The sequence below is a fragment of the Motacilla alba genome, chromosome 2 (genome assembly GCF_015832195.1).
Source record: "Motacilla alba alba isolate MOTALB_02 chromosome 2, Motacilla_alba_V1.0_pri, whole genome shotgun sequence".
Classification (NCBI taxonomy): domain Eukaryota; kingdom Metazoa; phylum Chordata; class Aves; order Passeriformes; family Motacillidae; genus Motacilla; species Motacilla alba.
The window spans coordinates 79,759,325-79,779,892 of NC_052017.1; the positions used below are offsets into that span (position 1 = coordinate 79,759,325).

General features: G+C 39.5%; 1 protein-coding gene across 8 annotated transcripts in view; it reads left to right on the plus strand.

The window, feature by feature from the left end:
• Positions 1 to 20,568, plus strand: part of CTNND2 (catenin delta 2) — a 640,288-nt gene that overhangs the window by 383,258 nt on the left and 236,462 nt on the right. For all 8 annotated transcript variants that reach the window (XM_038129852.1, XM_038129853.1, XM_038129848.1 and 5 more), the window contains one exon: positions 5,608 to 5,802. In XM_038129852.1, coding sequence (XP_037985780.1) covers positions 5,608 to 5,802 — 195 coding nt within the window. The remainder of the gene's footprint in view (positions 1 to 5,607; positions 5,803 to 20,568) is intronic.

Below are 20,568 nucleotides of genomic sequence, written 5' to 3' on the forward strand. Positions count from 1 at the left end.
AACTTACATCAAAAAGGATTTTCAGCCATGATGTGCTATTTAAATCAAAAAGTTCTTTCAGTCCTCTGAAAAGCATGCAACATATCAAAGCCACAAAATTCTTATGATTCTCTTTCAGATTCTATGCCTGCAGGCTCTTATCTCAATGATGGGCTTATTGCAATTGTGCCACAGTCTGGGGTTGGTTGTTGTTTGGTTTTGTTTTTTTTTAACTTGTAGTGTAAGTAACGTTGTCACTTATATTTAAAGTTAAGAATTGATGTAGCCAGCTGTGGATCTTTGATTTTCCTTGTCAGAAAGATGAGTGCAAAGTGTTGTAGTGTGTTCAGTCTGATTTTGGTACTGGAAGCCTCAAGTAGCCAGAGGTCTGCTGTGTGTTGAAAGGTGTGGGGTTGCAACAAAGTTTAATTAATTAAATTAAGTTGTTAACATGTAACTGATAAGGGGTAATACAATGGTTGTTGATCTTCAGCTCATGTGTCACTAATGATGTTCCTCCATCATATACATAAGGACATTGTTTAACAGGACTCTTGATCAATGTACTTGATGATCAAGGATTTCTGAATGAGGGCTGAATGGGATACCTGGTCAAATCTGAATGGGTTTTTGAACATTGAGATTATCACTTGCATATTTTGTGTTTCCAAGGAGCTCTTCAGTCCTGGACAGGAGGACAGTAACGTATGCTCTTGCTGTCAGAGATGTTTAGAGAGTATCATGACTTTGTAAGTCTTCTTCTTAAAGGTGTAGCAAGGCAGGATGATAGGATATAAAGCCTTTCAAAAGGGGCCACAAATAAAAACTGTCCAAGATTTATTAGAGCATACACAATGCCTGTGATCCATTAATTTCAGTAATTTTAATGTCTTTAGTTTCTTGCAATGACAAATGCCAATATATTGGTTTACTTTATTGACCTTAACTGTCAGATAAGCAGTGTCATTCAAACATGTCTGTTGTATTTATTTTCTTGACAGCCTGCACCAGCTATGAACAGCAATCAGGGATTATTTGGTTTATTTCTCTCATGTTACACTTGTCTGATTACAGTATTTATCTTCCTGTGGGAAGTGAGACTTCATCAAAAAAGAGCATTTCCTAGGAAACAACTATTTCCCTATGCTGCTGAGGAATGTATCAAACTAACGTGGAAAAATTTAGCTAGTAGGGTGGGCATTTTTCAAGTGTGAAGAGTGGAGATCGATCCGATTTGGTAGGACTGCACTTTTCATGTGTTATTTCTATTGCTCCTCTTGAATGTGGGAAGAGAGGAAATACCATATGTAGGAATGTGTATTTTCATCTGTACAGTTCTAGGTTATCCTTGTTGCCCTAATCCACTTGGCTGGGTGCTAATGTGATACCCCAGTGGAACCTGGCCACAGATGACTTCTAAAAGCTCCACAGTGATGCAGAAGATAGGACGTTCACTTGCTTTCAGGTTTCAGTCTTGGAGGCTTCAGAAGACGAAGAAGACTCTCCTTACCATATGCTTTTGTTCATATAGTTAATCAGTTTCTGTTCTAAAAAAATAGATTTAACTTTTTTTCCTTAATTTGGTGCCTCTCACAGATATTTTAGAGCTGTGTAGTCTTCTATATACCTTCTGCTGTGATGCATCTGTGGCATTGCAATAAAATAATTTCTCAGTCTTTTGTCAAACAAGATTGGACTATTGAAATAATTGATTAATGGATGGTTTCTTGAACACCTAAATAATGGTTTCATTCTTCTCAGTGGTTTTGTATTGGTTTGGTTTGTTTGGGCTTTTTAAATTAATCTACTACCCCACTTTTTGACCACCATGATCATGCGAGTTCTGGCTATGCTCTGGTGCTGAATACATCATCTGTAAATAACGACTAGCAGGACTAAAAGTTTAATAATGAGTTTTCTTTGAACTTGAGCATAGACCTGTCTGTGAATGGGCTTGATGCCTGATTTATGTCTCTGAAAGAAAAACAGCGTTGCTGTCAGGGCAGGCTGGCCAGGGAGTAGGGCTGAGTCCGTTTTCAGAATATGTAGGAGAAAGGTGTGTGGCCTTGATGCACATCACTGCTCTGATTTTAGGCAGCCCAGAGAGGTGCAGTGCTGTTAGTGGGGAGCGGGGCTGGCAGCTGGATAAGAATGTTTGGCGAGTGCAGTCTGGGGGGAGCCATGCATTCATGGTGCCTCTATGTTTAGGGAAACCGCCTCTGAGGGCACCGAGCTTCCTTAATGCGAGACTGCTCGTGGGCCTTGCTAATCTTATCGTCTATTGCTTCCTAGTAGTATATTGGTTGCTGATTTTCCATTCTGACCTGTTGCTTTTCCAGCCTCTGTGAGCTTCAAACTGCTTAAATGTAAGGGTTTTTGAAGGCAGTGATACGGATCAGCTTGCAGCTTTGAATAGGAAAGGATGTTGCTGTTGGCTGCTAACCCAGGATCCAGGCAGGAGCCTGTTACACCTCTCCTTCTCAGTGACATCAGTTCTTTGAGTTCATGGTCCTTCTTTTGATCAGTTATCTCAACTGTCTCTCCAGTGCCTTCCAAAGCTGCAGAATATGGTGGAGGGTTGAGTGTGTAGATGAGGTGGGATTCAGTTATCTGAAATCCCCTGGTTATCTGTGTAATCTTTCCTGGATATAACTCTTGGTATAACAGCTACTAGTTAGTTGATTTTAATATTTAAATAAAATATGCAATAAAAAACTGTTGCTCCTCAGTTGAGACTTGAATAAATTATTAATAGAAAAACTTCTCAGAGCGACTGAAAAGAAATTTTAACTTAAATCAAATTGCTGTTCTAGTTTTTTAAATACCAACTTAATAGAAACATTAAAAAGTATGATAGCATTACATCTTTTTTTTTAAATCTTCTGGTTTGTTGTCTTTTTAGCTAGATTTAAGAACCTTGAAGGGTAGTAGTATTTTGTGTTTTAATATTGACACCCGATAATTTGGAAATAGCATGGTAAAATTACATAGAGAAAAGTATCATTTTTGCTTAAAACTTAAGGTGTTCAAGAGACATGATTTTAAAATGGCCTTAATTTCTGAGATTTGGGAGTGGTTTAGTTTCTAAAATGAAAATATTTTAGTTACCTGTTGAAATCTTTGTTTTCTTGAAATGTTAGAGGGGTAGTGGCAGTTACTCCCTGATAGGGTTTTAACTCTTGAGCTTCTTGGGGGGATGTTCATAATGTTGTTACTCAGATGTGTTGAAGTTGTTTTCACATTGCCACTTAACTGTTTTCAGTCAAATCAGGTTGGTTAAATATTTTGGTCAAAAAATTTCTCTGGTTATACATGTGCTTACTGTTTAGTACAGTAGTGTTAAAGTCTTAATTACATGTATAATTTGCAAATAGATCTCTGTTCAATATTAGCATAATAAACTAAATATTAAGCTTCTGTTAAGACTAGTATCAGCACTTGAAGATGCAGAACTATTGGTAGAGTATGAAGGAGGTTGAATTAAGCCTACCTCACCAGAAGATTACCATAACAGTTTGGAAACATGCTGATATCTGGGTTATACTGCTACTGAGTTCAATGGGAAAACTCTTTTGGCTTACAGGAAGCTGAGTTAGAAAGAAAATCTATTGTTCAAGAACCACTGTTAACTTGTATGTGGGCAAAAGAATTGCAATGCTGCTAGAATGGGGTTGTAATTCTTTATTCTTTAGCAAGTCTGATTTGTTGATGTGCTGTTAAATGTCTGAAATGTTCTCCTCAAATTTTCTGTATTTTTTCCTCTGATGCAGATTGAGCCAAATACGCATTGAAATTTGGACATAATCACAACAGGTTGTTTTTCAGGCCACTGTGAAGGATACTAGACTTTGGTGGGAGCAGTTCAGCTGTTCTGAAAATCAGTCTCAAGGGTGCAGGGCTAAAGAGCACTTTGAAAATGTAGACCATGAAGAATTTAATTCTGTAATAGTAATATCAACTTTCTGGATAATTGCTGTAGTTATAGATAAAATATTTGGGATTCTTGGCAGACTTTCTAGTAAGGGGAGCAACAGAATTACTTTCAGCAGTGTGCTAATGGCAAGTCAGACCGGAAAATTTTTGAAGGGAAAAATATGCAAATAGGGCATTCCACTAAAAACATGCACAAAAGTTGAAAAATTCAGAAGAAAACATGTGTATGGCACAAGCTGATTAGGAGAAGGAAAGGGAATAAATTACTCTTTTCTCCAGACAATTTGTATTAAAGTTTAAGTAATGTAGTGTCAGTGTATATTTCTCATTTCTATCCTGTGTTGCTTTCTCATCTTACTTTTATATCTGTGCTTTGCATTTTAAAAGTATTTAGTGTCTGTTTATTCAACAAAACCTCTGCAAACACAATGATTGTGGCAGAGGCTTTCAGCAGGAATAGCTACACCCATGGTCTGAGCAGTGCAAGCTCAGCCAGTGAAACGTCACCTTCATCCAGGATTTCAACCTCACAGAACTAGCAGCAAGGGCCGGAATAGTTGTATCTTACATGTTACCACTTTGTGGTATAGATCTGACATTTGCAAAGTGTATACTTATTGCCTACTTTATTCTTACCTTCAAAATGTGTAATGTTTGTACGGCATGCCCCTGATTCTTCTTGCCAATCTTGATAACAGACCACAGAGCTGAAGTACCTGAATGACAAAAGGATTGAAGTGACAACTTCAATCACAGCTGGAAATATGCAAGTCTCTTTTTAAAATCTTCTAATATAATCTGGTTTTAATAGTAGAATAAGAGGATGTTTTAATAAAATCACATTTGATCTTGCTATTTAACAAAAAAAAAGAAATAAGCTGTATCCTTAAAATGGTTTTTTCAGGAGGTGTGTTTAATTTATTCATTCTCAGAGAATATTTAAGTTGTAGAAAGTCTTAGCAACTTGATTTTTTTTCAAAGTGTTGAAGACTAAATGTTGATAAGGCCCAACCATTCTATTGCAATTTTGAGAAGCATTTGGAAGATCAGCCTTCATATAAATCTACATCCATTCATCAACTCCAGCTTATTTAATTTGTAGATCTTCAGATATGGGCATAACACGTGAAACTCCGTCTGACTGCTGCTGCTTTTTTCTCCCCAACCCTCGAACCTCCCCCAGTCCTGGACCCGTTTAGTTGAGGATGTTCCTGGGTTGTACAGCTTTTGCCTTTTCTTGCTTGTTTGGGGTTTTTTTATGGGGGAGGCAGGAGGTTGGTTTGGGTTTAGTTCAGTTTTGGGATTTTTTTGGTTTTGAGGGGAGGGAGTTGGAGTTTTTTTTCTTTTTTTTTTTTTTTTTTTTTTGAGCAGGTGGTGGTTTCTTTGGTCTCTGTTTAAGAAGAGATGATAATCATGATATCTATCTCACCAAAATATGTAGATTCCTTGGAAGAAATAGGATTTTTGGGTAGATGCAGGCAGGCAGCTGAATGATGCAGCTAAAGGGATTAAGTGGAGCTGTAGCTGCCCTTGTTTCCTATTTCTATTTGCGTGTTGAAAACACTTACTACTTGGCTTTGTTTGGGGAATTTTTTTGTGTTTAAATGCTACTTTCAAGTAAAATTTTAATAGTCAGATCCTGTATTTGTGTCTTGTTTTCTCCCTCTTAAACATCTCTTATAAATCTGTTTGCAGCTGGGTCTCGGGCATCTTACAGCAGCCAGCACAGCCACCTTGGCTCCGAGTTAAGGGCACTGCAGTCTCCAGAACACCATATAGATCCTATTTACGAAGACAGAGTTTATCAGAAGCCCCCTATGAGGAGTCTCAGCCAGAGTCAGGGGGACCCTCTGCAACCAGCACACACAGGCACATATCGCACTAGTACAGGTAGGTGGATGTAACCTGCATGAATGTCTTTCTATGAGATATGTAACTTACTTTCTGCTACTAACTCTTCTTCTCTTCCTGATGTGCTTAACCAAATGTATTCTGTGCATGCCAGTCAAATAAAATACCTTTTGCAGGTGGCAGCTACCAATAGAACCCCAGATACGTGCGCAAAAGGGAGGAATACTTAATGTTGTGCTACATGTACAGTAGGTTAAGCTAATTTGAGGAGGGAGCTTACTCATAAAGAGAGAGAAAATACTTCTATTAATCCAGTGTATTGTCTTGCAGAAAGATCTGTTGTCTCTGAAGAAATTGCTAGGATTTTTTTTGCTTACAAAGCTATTTTTTGTGTTGCAAATAGACTGCAAAGTTCCTGCCACATAAAGCTAAGTGATTGTTCACTTGCTTTCAAAGTAAATCATAAGTAAATTTTCTTTCTCTGTCCCACAGAGGTATGCTTTGGTCTAGGTGCACAGACATAAAATTGAATGATAACATAGGGAAAAGCTGTTAGCATCACTGGTTTATCCATAAATAATGATTGTCTCTGAAATGCATTGGTGTACAAGTCCTACTTGCACAATATCCTCTCAACCAAATGAAATACAGCTGTATGTTGGAACCCACAAATAGATCAAAAATCAACAGGGATATTTATGGTATTTAATGCACAAAATAATTAGAGTATATAAATGCTACAGCCAAAATAGCCTAAAGCAGATGTAGAAGAAACTTGCCTTAGGAATTCTAAGTATTTCTGGTGTTTCATCTTTGCTGTGTTGATCAAAGAGGGAAGATTATGTCCATTTTCAGATCACTCCTATTTTCATCAAGGAAAAGTGCACTTTTCAGAGCAAGATACTTCACTTTCTTTTAAAACTATTTTTTTAAACTTCTTTAAAAAGCCCGTTTCTCCAAGGGAAAAGCTAGCAGTTTTTGCATGTCCTGCCGCCTTATGCAAGTTTGGATGTTTGGAGTACAAGAGGAAATCTTAAAAAGGAAATTTAGCCAGACAATTATCTAGCAAAATATCTGTAACAGCTTTATGCTTTTTTGAAGAACACCATTGCACCGTTTCTCTCCTGTTAAAGAAACTATCACAGTCTCATGCTTTGTATAGAGTCACACATTGATATGAGGAAAAATTACTATTCTTTGCATGAAAGGGAGAAAAACTTCTGCTTACATCAGTGAGTTGTGGAGGCAGTGGTAGTGATTGAAACTACTGTTTATATTGAACATTAAGCCTTCTGTTCCACCTGTGGCTGCCTCTTATTGTCTATATGATGCTCTCTTTCCCAGACATGCCCTGAAGAGCGTTTCTTGTTTCACTTGCAAAATATGCCTTTGGTTGTCTGTGCTGAAGTAGCAGGCTGTCTTGTGACTGTATTGTTCACAGCACCTTGGTAAGGAAGGAAACCTACTCAACACAGATAACAGTTACAGTGAATTAAACTGGGACACAGGATGTTAGTTGGGGATGTTAGTTGGTTACACAGGGAGATGGGTTTTCAAAAGGAAAGAGAAAAAAATTTAAACCCCCCCCACAGTCCTATGGGTAGCAGAAACATGCCCTGTGAAGGTGAGTTTTGTTTTGCCGCTTGGGTTGTGGATGTGAACGTTGCTGCACGCTCACTCTGAAGAAAGACCCCATCAGTCCAACTTTGTGTTGGGTTGATCCTCCCATGCCTTCCACCCTGCACCCCTATCATCAGGGTCAGGGGAAATGAAAGCAGATGGATGTGTGCCAGTCCCATCACTCTGTTGCTCTGTTGGTAGCTGTCAGCTTTTCACACAGCCAGGCTGAAGAGCTGTCAGTGCTCAGAGGGAATTTTGAGCTGGATTGGATCAGTTTTCAGACTCCTGCCTCTAGCACAAATACCAATAGGAACATATCCTTTGTGATGGAGACCATACAATTTTTTTCAAATTAACAGAAGGGAGGGAAAGAAGTTCAAGTTTGCACATAATTTTTTTTTCCTTTTTTGTGTTTTCCTAAATGTTGATTTTTTTTCATTTTTTGGGGGTTTTTTTTTGTTTGTTTGGTTTGTTTTGTTTTGTTTTGTTTTTTGTTTTTTGTTTTTTTGTTTTTAATTTTAGGACTAGATTGCTATTTGGTGTAGGATATGGGGGATGTAGATTACTGTGTACTCCATGAAGATATGTGCCAAGGATTCATGGCCTGTATATTCTGTATGCATGAGTCATGGCAGAGTGGGGAGCTTTAAGACTTCAGAGCAGTCCTTCATACACCATAGTTCAGAACCTTTGTGTATGACAAAAATGATGATGCATGCTTTTCCACATCTGACAGAAAGAAAAGGGAAGACAAACTTACCAAAGGATTTTTTTTCTCTGCAGCTGACACTGCCCATTGGAAATAAAAAATAAGTTAGTTATACTTGCAAGCCATTTAATTTGTTTTAGTGAAGTTTCTTTTTGGTTGGTTTTGGTTTGGTTTTTGTTTTTAGTTTTGTTGTACTTTGTGGGGTTTGAAGGGATTTTTATGGGGTTTTTGTTTGGTTTGTTGCTTTGCTTTTAAAGAACATTATTCCTGAATTTGAAAATTTCACTTACTTTGGAAAAGTAACCAAGAATGGTTACTTACTATAGACATCACCTCTTTCTATTTTATGAGCCCTTAAATACATATTACATTCAAAAATGTTTACACGGCTGAGGATAAGGCCCTCTCAAGAGTTTTTTGTCTTCTAGGTGAATGAACATTCAGTAAGCAAAATTCAATAAGCTAAAATTTCTCTATGGGGTGAACTAAATTAAGTCTGTTCTATATACTCTTTGTTTTTTGGGTGATGTTTTCATTCTTTAGTGTTTTCTTTGTTCACTTGGGAATTCCCATTCACTTGGGAATGAAGTGCATGGTGATAGTTCTGCACTACATACTGCAGAAGGTACAAAACATGTCTGAACATCTCCCCTAATACCTTTAGGAATGATGAATTCTTCATAGAATCACTGAATGGCTTGTGTAGAAAGGGACCTTAAAGATCATCACATTCTGTCTTCCCTATCACTGGCAGGAAACCTTTCACTAGACCAGGTTGCTCAGAGGCCCATTGAGCTTGGTGTTGAGGATTTCCAGGGATGGGGAGTCCACAGCTCCTGTGGGCAACCTGTTCCAGTGCCTCACCACCCTCACCATAAAGAATTTCTTCCTCATATCTTACCTAAACCTATCCTCCTTTAGTTTAAGTCTGTTCACCCTTGTCTTGTCACTTAATGCTCTTGTGAAAAATCTCCCCAGCTATTGTAGTCCCTCTTCAGGTATTGAAGGGGGCTCTAAGGTCTTCCTGGAGCCTTCTCTTCTCTGGGCTGAACAGCCAGAACTCTCTCAGCCTGTCTTTGCAGGAGAGGTGCTCCAGCCCTCTGAGCATCTTGGTGGCCTCCTCTGGACTTGCTCCAGTAGTTCCCTGTCCTTCCTGTGCAGAGGACCCCAGAGCTGGATGCAGCACTGCAGATGAGGTCTCACCAGAGGAGAGGGGCAGAATCCCTTCCCTGCTCCTCCTGGCCATGCTGCTTTGGATGCAGCCTAGGACACGGTTGGATTTCTGGACTGCAAGCACAAATGGCCAGGTCATGTTGAGCTTTTCATGCAAAAACACTCCCAAGTCTGTCTCCCCAGGTCTAGTCTTGCTCCATTCTCCAGCCAGCTTGTACCTATGGTGTAAATTATAACTGGGTGTGTTACTGTCATGCTGTCTATGCTAAAGATGATGTTTCAAATGTGACAGCAGTAGCTGTAAAAGCTCTTTTGGTTGTTAAGCTTTTACTTAACAATCCCTTTTGCTCTTCAAAGGGTAATGCCTTCTCTCTATAAAAAGTACCAGCCCAAACTTTTGAACTAAAAGCAATAAGTGTGAAATTTTCCTTTTGAAATGGGAAGCCTCAAAGGATGTGCTTGGAGGGAGTACTCAGACACAATACAAAAAGCAAATTAATTTATTTACTGAATAGCAACTTATAGCTTGTATTTGTAACTCAACTAAATAACACTAATAATTTTTGTTCAGGCGGGTTCATTACTGATTTTCCTCATAAACCTAAAGGTTTTGAATTATTCATATGGTAGAGATAAGCTTATTTGATGGGATGTTTACGTGAACACTGATGGAATTTGAAGAGGGCTGTTAATTAAGAGGAAGGAAGAGTTGCCTTTCAGCCAGAGTGGCACATGGAATCAATGATTGTTTGCTTATTTGCAGAATTAGAATTTTGAACTAGAGGTTTAGTCTATAGTTATTGACATTTAATCCACATCAAACATGAAAACAGGCAAAATCGCACTATTTTGCAAGCCTGAGATTTCTGTAGCTGTCTTGAGGACAGAGCATCCTCACTGTTCTGGTTGTGGGCTGTCAGTGCTGAACTGCAGCTCAGGAGCACAGCTTTGTCAGCTGTGGGGTCTGTGTGAACAGTTGCCATCACCCTCCAGAGGCTGGCATCACTGTCTGTAAGCTCATGCTTCTTTTGTGGTCCCTCAGAGAAACAGATGAGCCCTCTTCTGTAAAAAGGATGTAATTTCCAGATAAAGTTTGTAAAATCCTTTAAAGAGTACTATTCCTAGTAGTCTGGGAGGGAGGGATGAAAAATGGGAGAGCTGTGCTTGTTCTGAACTCTCTACAAAAAGCGACTTTATCAGTGAAGTAAGTGTTGCTGTGTAAGAGTACTGGTGCTGTTGGTAAACTGTGAGCATTTAGATCTTAAAACCTGCAGAGATCTTAAACCATGCTTTAAGAGCACATACTGGTTTCAGGGGCTGCAGGCAAATACTTTTGACCCTAACCTTACAAAAGTGACAAGGACGCACTGGAGGAGTGAACCTGTCCTCCTCAGCTCTGTGAAGGGTACATGGATCTTGCTGGCATCAGGACAACCCTGGCAGGCTGGATGAAAGCTTAGGGAGGGTCTCAGGATGCACAACCTGAGAATGGTCTCTGTCTCAGTCACCAGAAGGTCACCCTGGGGAAGGTGTTGTGACACAGTTCAGTTGTAGTTGAATGGACTTCAAAGTCCAGCAGCTTCATGTGGTTAGACAACCACTTGGTGCTCGTTGAAGTGCTGGGTGCATGGAGCTGAGCTGCCTCCTTGATGAAGACAGGGCATGCAAGGTACTGCAAAGACCATTCTGAGAGCATTGGGAGAATAAGGAGTTTGTGATTGATCTGCTGAAATTAGAGAGAACCCTCAAAGGAAGCTTTTATTGAAAGGAGCTTGGATAGTAGAAGGCTAAGCAGTAAAAGTTTGTATTGTCTCTGAAGAGTTGCTTACGGTGGGATCTGCAGGGCTCATCAGGCATGCTCTTGCAATGGGTTACCTATCGGGGAACATGTTTGTGGCAGGTGCACACTGCAGCACTTCCTGTGCTACCCTCAGAGCTGCCCAATTTCCTTGTGTGTGCAGGCAGCTGCCAGGCTGCCCTCAGGCTTCTCTGATGGCCTCTATTCCTTCAGGCCAGGTCCGTCTCCCTGAGATTCCTCCCATTGATGCTTGAGTGCTTCCACCAGTGCTTCCAGCAGCACCTCTGAAGACATCTGTTACCAAAAGCTGTGCTGCCACAGGCTGCCCCACTTCATGGGCATCATGGCACAGAATACCCGTCCAAGAGAAGAGGCCTGTGGCATTTGTGATGGCAGGTGCAAAGCAGAAATATGTCTATTTGCAAACTGGGTTTTTGTGTGGAGGAAGATGACTGACTGGAGAGTGGTTAACAGCCAAGGCAGCTGCTTTTCGAAGGAAAGAGTTATCTCTTGCTCCTGGCCATTTGCCAGTGGCAGGGAAAAACACAGTATTTCATTGTCCTCTGATGCAGCTCAGGGTAAACTGAGCCAAAGGTGAGAATTGCCATTGTGTATCTGGACAGATGCTCTTGTCCTCTTCTCTGCCTTCCATCCCACTCCTGCCTCGTATTTCATTTGCTGAAGGAAGTGTCTGCACCAAGGGATGCTTTATCGCAAGTGCTGCTTGTAGTAATGTTACATTTCTCCTGTAAAAGTATGTTTTGCTTTAGTAGAGTAGAAGCAGTGTCTGTTTCTGGAGTCCAGTCTTTGTTCATGGACGAGATACTGCTGGAGGGATGGGAAGAGGAGCCAGGTGGCAGTGGCAGCATTTGCTGCTTTATGCCTGCTGCTCTTGGCCTGGGCTTTTGCTGACCTGGAGTTTAAGCAGTGTCCAAGGAGAAGGTGTACAAGAAAACCTAGTCCTTCTTTTGTCACTGGGCTGATGGCTTTCTCAAAACGTGACCGAGCTGCCTCCTTGTTCTGTCTGATGAGGTGTCTGTGGTGAGGATCATGTCTCTATTCATGGCCTGAAGAAGTAGAGAGGGAGAAGCCAAATGCCCATTTTTCTTCTGCCCCAGGCAGGAACAGCCCATACAAAATGAATTATACTCTTTGTTTGAGTCTGGTTTTTTGCAGGGACGGGACATAGCTAGTTTTAGTTCTTGGGGGTGTTCAAATGGCTCTGACCTCCTCCTCTTCTCACAGTGCTTTGCACAAGTGAGGCGGGTCAGTTTTGCACAAGTGAGGCGGGTCAGTTTGTCCCTGCTCCCTGGGGGCTCCCTGCCTGTATGAAAGGCCTGACCTTCAAACTTCCATCTCACTTACTTGGTAGACAGAAGTCTGACATTGTGGAGTGGCTTCTGGAAAGCTGCACTGGCTACCATCTCCTTGCCTCTGCCCTGCCCTCCCTCTGCAGCTGGCCTGGTGGGGCAGAGACCTTGCCTTGTCCTGGGAGGGAGTGCTGTTCTGCTGCCTGTTGGCCCTACCTTGCCAGCAAGGGAGCCAAAGGTTTGTGGGAACAGTAATTGCTGGAGGTCCAAGAATTTTTTTTTACAGATTTTTATAGCAAGGATGGAGGAGGGTGTTGCATGGGCTTCTTAATGCTGCTTTGAAATACCCAAAGACTTCATTTGCTGCATGTTTTTTATGCTGGTCCAGATTAGCCTTTCTTTGGTTCTCAACATTTTGTCATGTCTTTTACCTCCTTTGTTGTCCTGTACAAAAGCAGAATGAGGCTACAAAGGATGCATGAAATGAGCCAAAGTACATCATCTTCACAAGACTGTAAATATTTGTTTTGGTATGTAATAAAGTAGTGAATATCTATGAAATTTTTAGGAGTCATTATCTCAATGTGTATCTTTTACATATTGTGAAGTAATTTTCAAATACTCAGAAATTTGGCATGAAAGTTTAGATGTCTGAATCCTTTAGATTGATTTACTCTTCTTTCAAGAACAGTTAAGCTACTTTATTGCAGTTGTGTTTTATCGCAAATAGATTGTGTTTATCTGTATGCTTTTACAGATAAACTGCTCTTGAACCATTTTTAAGGTTTTAAACCTTAATATTTTGAAATTTGTTGGGATAATTTAATGGTTATGGAATTGTTTAAAACAGAATGATAGAGTCATAGAATAGATTGGGTTGCAAGGGGCCTCCAGAGATCCTGTAGTCCAAGCCTTCTGCAGTAGGTAGGGACTTCTTCAACCAAACCAGACTGCGCAGAGCCCTGTCCAACCTGACCTTGAATGTCTCCAGGGATGGGATATGTACCATTTGCCTCTAGGTAGCCTGTTCCAGTTGCCCCTTACAACCTTCATTGTAAAAAAAGCTTTCCTTCTTTCTAGCCTCTGTTTAAAACCATTGTCTCTTGTCTTATTGCAGCAATCCTGCTAAAAGGTCCCTCCCCAGCTTTACTTCAGGCCCCCTTCAGGTACCCTTTCAAGTCTCCCTGAAGCTTTCTCTTTTCCAGGCTGAACAACCCCAGCTCTCTCAGCCTTCCATCATAGGAGAGGTACTCCAGCCTTCTGACCATCTCTGTGGCCCTCCTCTGGACCAGCTCTAACATGTCTATGTCTTTCTTGTGCTGAGCTGGCTGCAACACTCCGGGGGGGGTCTCACCAGAGCAGCGCAGATGGGGAGAATTCCCTCCTTCACCCTGCTGCCCACGCTGCTTTGGATGCAGCCCAGGATACAACTGGTTTCTGGGCTCTGAGTGCCTGTGGCTGGGTCATGTCCAGCCTCTCATCCACCCCAGGTCCTTCTGAGCAGGGCTGCTCTTAATCCCTTCATCCTCCAACTTGTATTGATACCACAGGTTTTCTGCACCTTGCATTTGATACTCAACATTCAAGTGATATCTGAAACAAATACAAGGGGTTTTTTTAAACTTTACTTGGAGATATATCTTTTTGATGGTCCCTTGGTAACTCGTTTGTTATTAGCTGTTTCAAATCACTGAAGCTGTCTTAGGATTTAAACATGCTGAAGAAAATTTAGAAAATTACCACAGCGTGAAATAAAATGAGGCTATGTAAAATGACATTGAGGGACTGCAATTTTAATGTCATGATTAATCACATACAGAGGGCTTAGTTCAGTTTTATGCACCTGTAAGGTGTGCAAACATAACTTCAGCTTTGGGAATCGGAAGTCTGATCCTTGCATATCACCAGTGGCAGTTTCCAAAGGGCCCTTTATATCCCAGTAAATTGACAGTTATCCTTTCTCGGGTTAAGTATTGCTTTTCATTAGGGGACTGGAATTTAGTTAACCAAATGTATCACTTCTAATTCCATAGACTGCAGATTAATGTGTGAAAGGAATCTATAGGTGCTTAGAGGAGAAAGAAAATTGTGTATACAAGCAGATATTGACAGGTTCTTACAGGGAGCACCAATGAGTACCTTGGTATAGTAATTAATTTCAGAATGTCATCTAGCTGTTAATGAAAAGTTACCTGTTACATGCTCTTTCCTGTATTGCAAATACTTGATTTAAAAGAAAAAGGGAACTTTGGGACAGCTTGTTTTGCTGTGTCATAAGCTGCTGTACATGGATGTGCTGTGATGGCACAGCTGTAGATTAATTGAGGATCATGCTGATAAATCACACAGCATGGAGTTCTGGCTATAGGACATAATGTTTTCAGAGAAATTAAAAAGAAGAATTACTCCTATGACTGCATCTCTTTCAGTTTGGTAATATTGTGATAATAGACCTGTACTCCTAACTGACATCCACTTGATAACATTGTTTTGGGAGAGAGAATTATAGGAAGCAAGCAGGGAACAAATCTTCAGTACAAAGTAAATTGAGCAGAAAATACCTTAGTAATCTGCATAAAGAATAACAAATCACCTCAAAGCAATAAAAAGTCATAATCCCATTTCATTTGTCAGATCCAGGTTCACTCTGTAGTCTTACCTGTGTTATAGTCTTGCATATATGTTTTAGGTGACTTTTTTTTCTTCTGTGAGAAAGAATTTTCTATTTTATTTCCTTCCTATTAAGAATTTGACAGAGGAATAATAAAATGCACTGTTTTCAACTTCAGCAATATCCCGTGGACAGGAATGGGTTTTAACCAGAGGTTAAAACCCTTCAGAATCACCTTTGTAATCTGAAAGCAATATCCCCCCCACTTTTAGTGCAGAAGCATTTCTATAGATGAACTAGTTGTAGTTTCAAAGTACTGAACCCATGATTGGGTTCCATAGAGGAATTGCACCCATATGAATACAGACAAGATTTTACCACTCAGAATAGAAACCCTTTAGAATGGTTAGTATCCATGATTTCTTTCCTGTGTCTTATGAGCAGGAGACCTCCAGAGGCTTGTATTTTATTCCCTATATTTTCTAATTCCTCTATTCTCCCTTTTTTAATAGAAGAATGACTTGTAACATGTCTGAGCATTTCTCAGGTGCCCCTTGACTTTTGCCACCTGTTGAGGGAGAGCTGTGATTATAAAATCTTGCCCAGGGGAGTACATACTCTGTAAATCTCATCTGCCACTACTGTGAAAATACAGTGTTTGTGCCAGAAACTGTAGGTGTATTCGTCATCTATTTATTGTACAGGTGTAGTCTCTCTTTAAAGATTCATCACATTAGATTTAAGTGATGCAGGACATCCATTCTCATTTATATACTTCAGTGTTGCATAGAAATGCAAGGTTGTCATTCATGAAATAAAAATTCAATTCAAACACCTTTCATAAATCTTGTTCTTGTAAATCTTTGCTGAACAAAAACACTGCTGTGCCTCAGGTAACTACCCAGTCATGTCTTTAAGATGACTAAATCTCTTGTTAGAGGATCATTCCTTCTGCAGTATTACATTTAAAGGCACTCTTAAAAATCACCAGCCCATTATTTTTTTTTTTACTCAGGCTGTACTCTCTCTCTTTTTTCTTAGTACAAGACTGGCTACTTTTAGAACTATGCCTTTGTTGTAATTTCAGCAGTTCACATGTAGATTTTATGAGTACAAGTATACAAATAAAGTAGTTTTTACTTAAATGTGTTCAACAACTTTTAAACTATCATTTGCACAAGTTAGGTTCATGTTTAAGGTGAACATACCACATGGTTTGGCACTGGAACACAAATGTGATTACCTTAATAACAAAACGACTGTCTATCCCAGAGTGGAAACTACTAATTAAAATAGCTGAAGTTTATTAGGGTGTTCTAAGAAACACCATTTAGTAGCCACTTTACTACTTGGGATTATAGTGCCCTAAATAAGGAAAAGTCAAAATTTGAAGGAGAAGATGTCCATGTGCTTGATGGCTGTAGCATGATGCAGTGCAGTCTGTTAATCTGTTATTGTCTCAAACTATTTATATATCTTTTTATATATTAACTGTGACTTTTGTCCATGTGTTCAGCTTTATGTTGGCCAGATGGACAGGAAACTTCAGAAATTTCAAGAGAAGGTTGTTTTAGGAGTGAAAACAGAGATTTTGTTACAGTAGGCTCATTTATGTACAGCAGTGTGGTCTGTGTGGATTTGCTGTGATTGGGTCATTTTGTCCCACGCACAGAATGTGAGTGAAATCATGTATTACTGTGAAGAGGAGGAAAGTGATGTATATATCTCCTATATTGTGCCATTGCTCAGGGTTGAATTTTATCTCTAGTGAGGAAATTCCTGTGATGAATTTTAGTATGTCAAATTCTGGAAGGGCAGTTGTTGATTTCTCTGTTTAAATGCTCATGTAACAAATGAATTAAACTGCATGTTCTTCCTAAACTGAGGGATGGAGCTCAGAGAGAGAAGACACAATCTGAGAAAAGATCTTGGCAATAACGTCTTCAGCAGCCAAAGTTGGCATTTGATTATCACATTATGTGTACCCACCATTTTTTACGTGCAGAGCAGCATCACTGAAACATGGTAGAAGCTGAGCCTGAGAATGAAAGTTGCATATATTACTGAGATTAAAATCTGGCAGATTTAAAATGCCGTCAGTTCCTGGAGGTAGAAAGGAGTGTTATATTTCTTAATACTGATAACTTGAAAAATGAGGCTTCTCCTCTGGTTGTAAACAACGAAGTCATTCCAGCCTTGAGTTGGAAATCTGAAATAATTGAAAATATATAGTTGAAATTCTAGTATCTGCATAAAACCCTGGTGTCCACGTGGACTAGGTGGATTTTAAAATTATGCTTTAACTATATGCTTAACTATATGTGCTTTTGAGATACAGGCCTTTGAGATGCAGGCTGTGTTACTGTGTTGGTGGTAAATGGCTGGAGGGAAGAATGTAGAATTAGAGAAGGTTATGGGTGTGAGGATGTGAAATAGGGCACATCAGTGAAGCCTGTGAGAAACGCAGCTGTGGAAGGGGCTGCATTCAGGTTTGGACTTCAGGCTTCACTTAAGACTCATTAAGCACTGTTGCAAAATTAGTTTGGGCAGGAACTCACTCATCTCAGCCACTATATCTGTTGAACTGAAATACAAGTTTCTAAAATACAAATTCTGTCGCCATTGCTGCTCACCGAATTACTTCATCTACCTCTTTCTGCATTAATATTTGCTTAGAAGTACAAAAATCTTTATAGATTACTTCATTCATAAAGTCATTTGCTTCCATTGCCAACCCTGGTGGCACCACATGATTTCAGATTGACACCAGCTAATCACCTAATGAACCTTTAAGAAAAATAATTGTAAATAAATATAAAGAAATGCCAAGTCTAAATTGGTGGTGAAAAAAAATCATTCCATGATTTTCCATGCTGAGGGTTAGGCTGTGGCAGTTATACAACTTCCCCCAACAGAAAAAAAAAAAAAAGTAATTAAGACACAATGTGAGAGTGGGCAAACTGAAGTGGAATAAGATAGACAAAAGTCTTCAAAGTGACCAGGTAACAGCTGTAATGTCAATAGAGGAGTAGCTCAGAAACCAAGGAAGCAGTATTTTCTTTGACTGACTCTTTCTGCATTTTAGGAAAAACATCGGTTTCTAAGCAAAGGAATGTTCAGCCTTACTGTTACAATTAGTGTTAGGTCTCAACAACTCTCTTAGAAAATGGAACTGAAAGGACACCTCAGTAGCAAGTTCAGTTCTTGAGTCTTCAAACGTTGTCAGTTTTTGTATTGAAAGACTCATTGAACGCAATATACAGAGCCAAAGTGATGTTTCCTTGGTTTCTCTGAAACAAGGAATTCTTCTGCAAAAGAATGGCATGTAGATATTGCGGTGGTAAGGTGATTGGTTGGAGTGTACTCTCACTTTGAATATGTTCATGACCTTCATTAGGATTAGTACTTTACAGCTGCCAGCAATAGCAGTGAGCCTATTAAATAATTCAGAGAGGCCCTGAGTATTTCCCATAGCAGTGGGAGCGTAGCAGCTAAACAGCCACCTGTGGTTTAGAAGATGGGATGGAAAAGTGAGAAAAATAGAAATCTCCTGTGATGGTATCTGGTAGACAGGGATGTTACCTTGATAAAAAGGCTTCCTCCTCACCATGTCATGAAAACATCTGATGATTAAAATATTACTGAATACCTACTTGCACCAGCTTGTAGACTTACTAATTACAAGTAGGTGTGACAGCTAGGTATAACCAGTACTTGAGGAAATTATGACTAACATGTTTGTGGGTGGAAAAGAAACCTTTTTTGCTATGTACCATCCCGTTCTGTATTAATTTTTTTTAGTTTGCTTGCATTTCCCCTGTGCACTGTGCTGTGTTCCCTTAAAAGATATCCTTGTGCAGCAGCTGTTTGCCATGACCAGCTGCTTAAAGCACGTAGCTGAGCATGGGGAAGCTGAGTGGAGGCAAGGAGGTTGTATTTCCCCTGACTTACACAAAATAGGAGCATCTGGAGAAAGCTGGAGGCCACAGAAGGAATTAGACAGAACAATCCTGGAAGCCCTAAAGGGTTGATGTGTTTGAAATCAAAGGCTGGCTGGCTGGTGAAGAGCCCATCTCATGTGAGTGCAAAGGAAGATTTGCTGAAAAGTCCTTTTCATTTGTCTCTGGCTGAGAATTGGGAGGCTGGAATATTGATTTTAAGAAAAACTAGATAGAATAAAATACAGACTGCAGAAAAGTGAGGGAGGAGCAAGTGGAAAACAAGAGAAATAGATCTGGTTTGAGTATGAGAAGTCACATAGCAAAGATGTCATTCTCCACAGAATTCCTCTGGCGGAGTGTTTGCAGAAGGTCCTAAATATTTTAAATCTAAACTGGAGCCTTGTATCTTGAAATCCTGTAGTGTTTGCTTTTTTGTTTTGTTTTGTTCTCACTTTGCATGTCTGAAGTACAAAATTCTTGTGCATGTGTATTTTAAGCAGAGGATATGATAGTGCCTTTATCAAATCTTAACAGCATTAGAGGTAGTGGCTAATACCAATTACGGGGAGGGATTTTTCCCCTCTTTCAGTAAATATTTTCAGTTTCCCTCAACCATGTATTTCTCTAAAATTTTCTACTTCCTATGTGGAAAAATGCTTCTAAAAGTAACATTTCAGCAAAATTTTTTAAGTAGTATTTATTAATTTTATATGTAATACCATACATCGTGAACAGTATTAAAATGGACTGTTGGTGTTTGTTCCTTTGGATTGCCAGTTTGCTACTAGCTTGATTAACATCTCTTTTCTTAAACTTCTATGGCCAAAAAGGCTGGTACACACCTTAAAAAACTTTATTTCAGCATTTTGAGTTAAAGTGTTTGTATGTCCCAAGCTTGATGAGTTTTTTTAATAATTGACAGAGAAGGCACTTTGCTATTTTTATGGTATTTTAGGTGCGAAAAGGATCTGCTTTATAAATCTTCCAATAAATTTGGTCTCAGCAGAGTGCACTGCATTTATATAGTTTATGAACTCATGGTGGGATGGTGGACATACTTTGCACTGAAAAGGTATCTCACTGGGATCCAATTTTCAACTTTCACGAGAGGGTATAAATCAACTGCAAGTGCAAATCAGTGAAGGAAACAAAGGGAGAAAACAAAAAAAAATTTGAAATCTCCATGAAAAAAACTAGGAGAAGGTTAGCACAGGAACTGAATGTCTAATATCAAATAATAAGAGGAAAATTTCACAAGGTAATATCTGCAAATCAAACAGCAGCATCAATGAGGTAATTTTGCACCAGCAGGCAGGTGCAGCAAGATTATTCTCATTAATGAGTTTATAATTTCTGAAGGTCTGATCTTTCGTATGTTAACTTGGCAAAATGTCCTCTGGCTTCTAGAAAATCTGAACTTTTTAGCAGTTCATATGCAAAGTTGATCTCGCTAAGTTACTCGGGTATGGTGCAATAGTATCCCTGCCTAGATCAAGGCATTCTTGCTTTTTGCATTAGTGGTTCCTAAGATCTGCCACAGATGTGAGAAGACCATTCATACACCTAAATTTTCAGCATTAATATTAAAGTTGTGATATCTTTGTTAATACTATGTATTAACAAAGAAAATTATAAAGACTGGC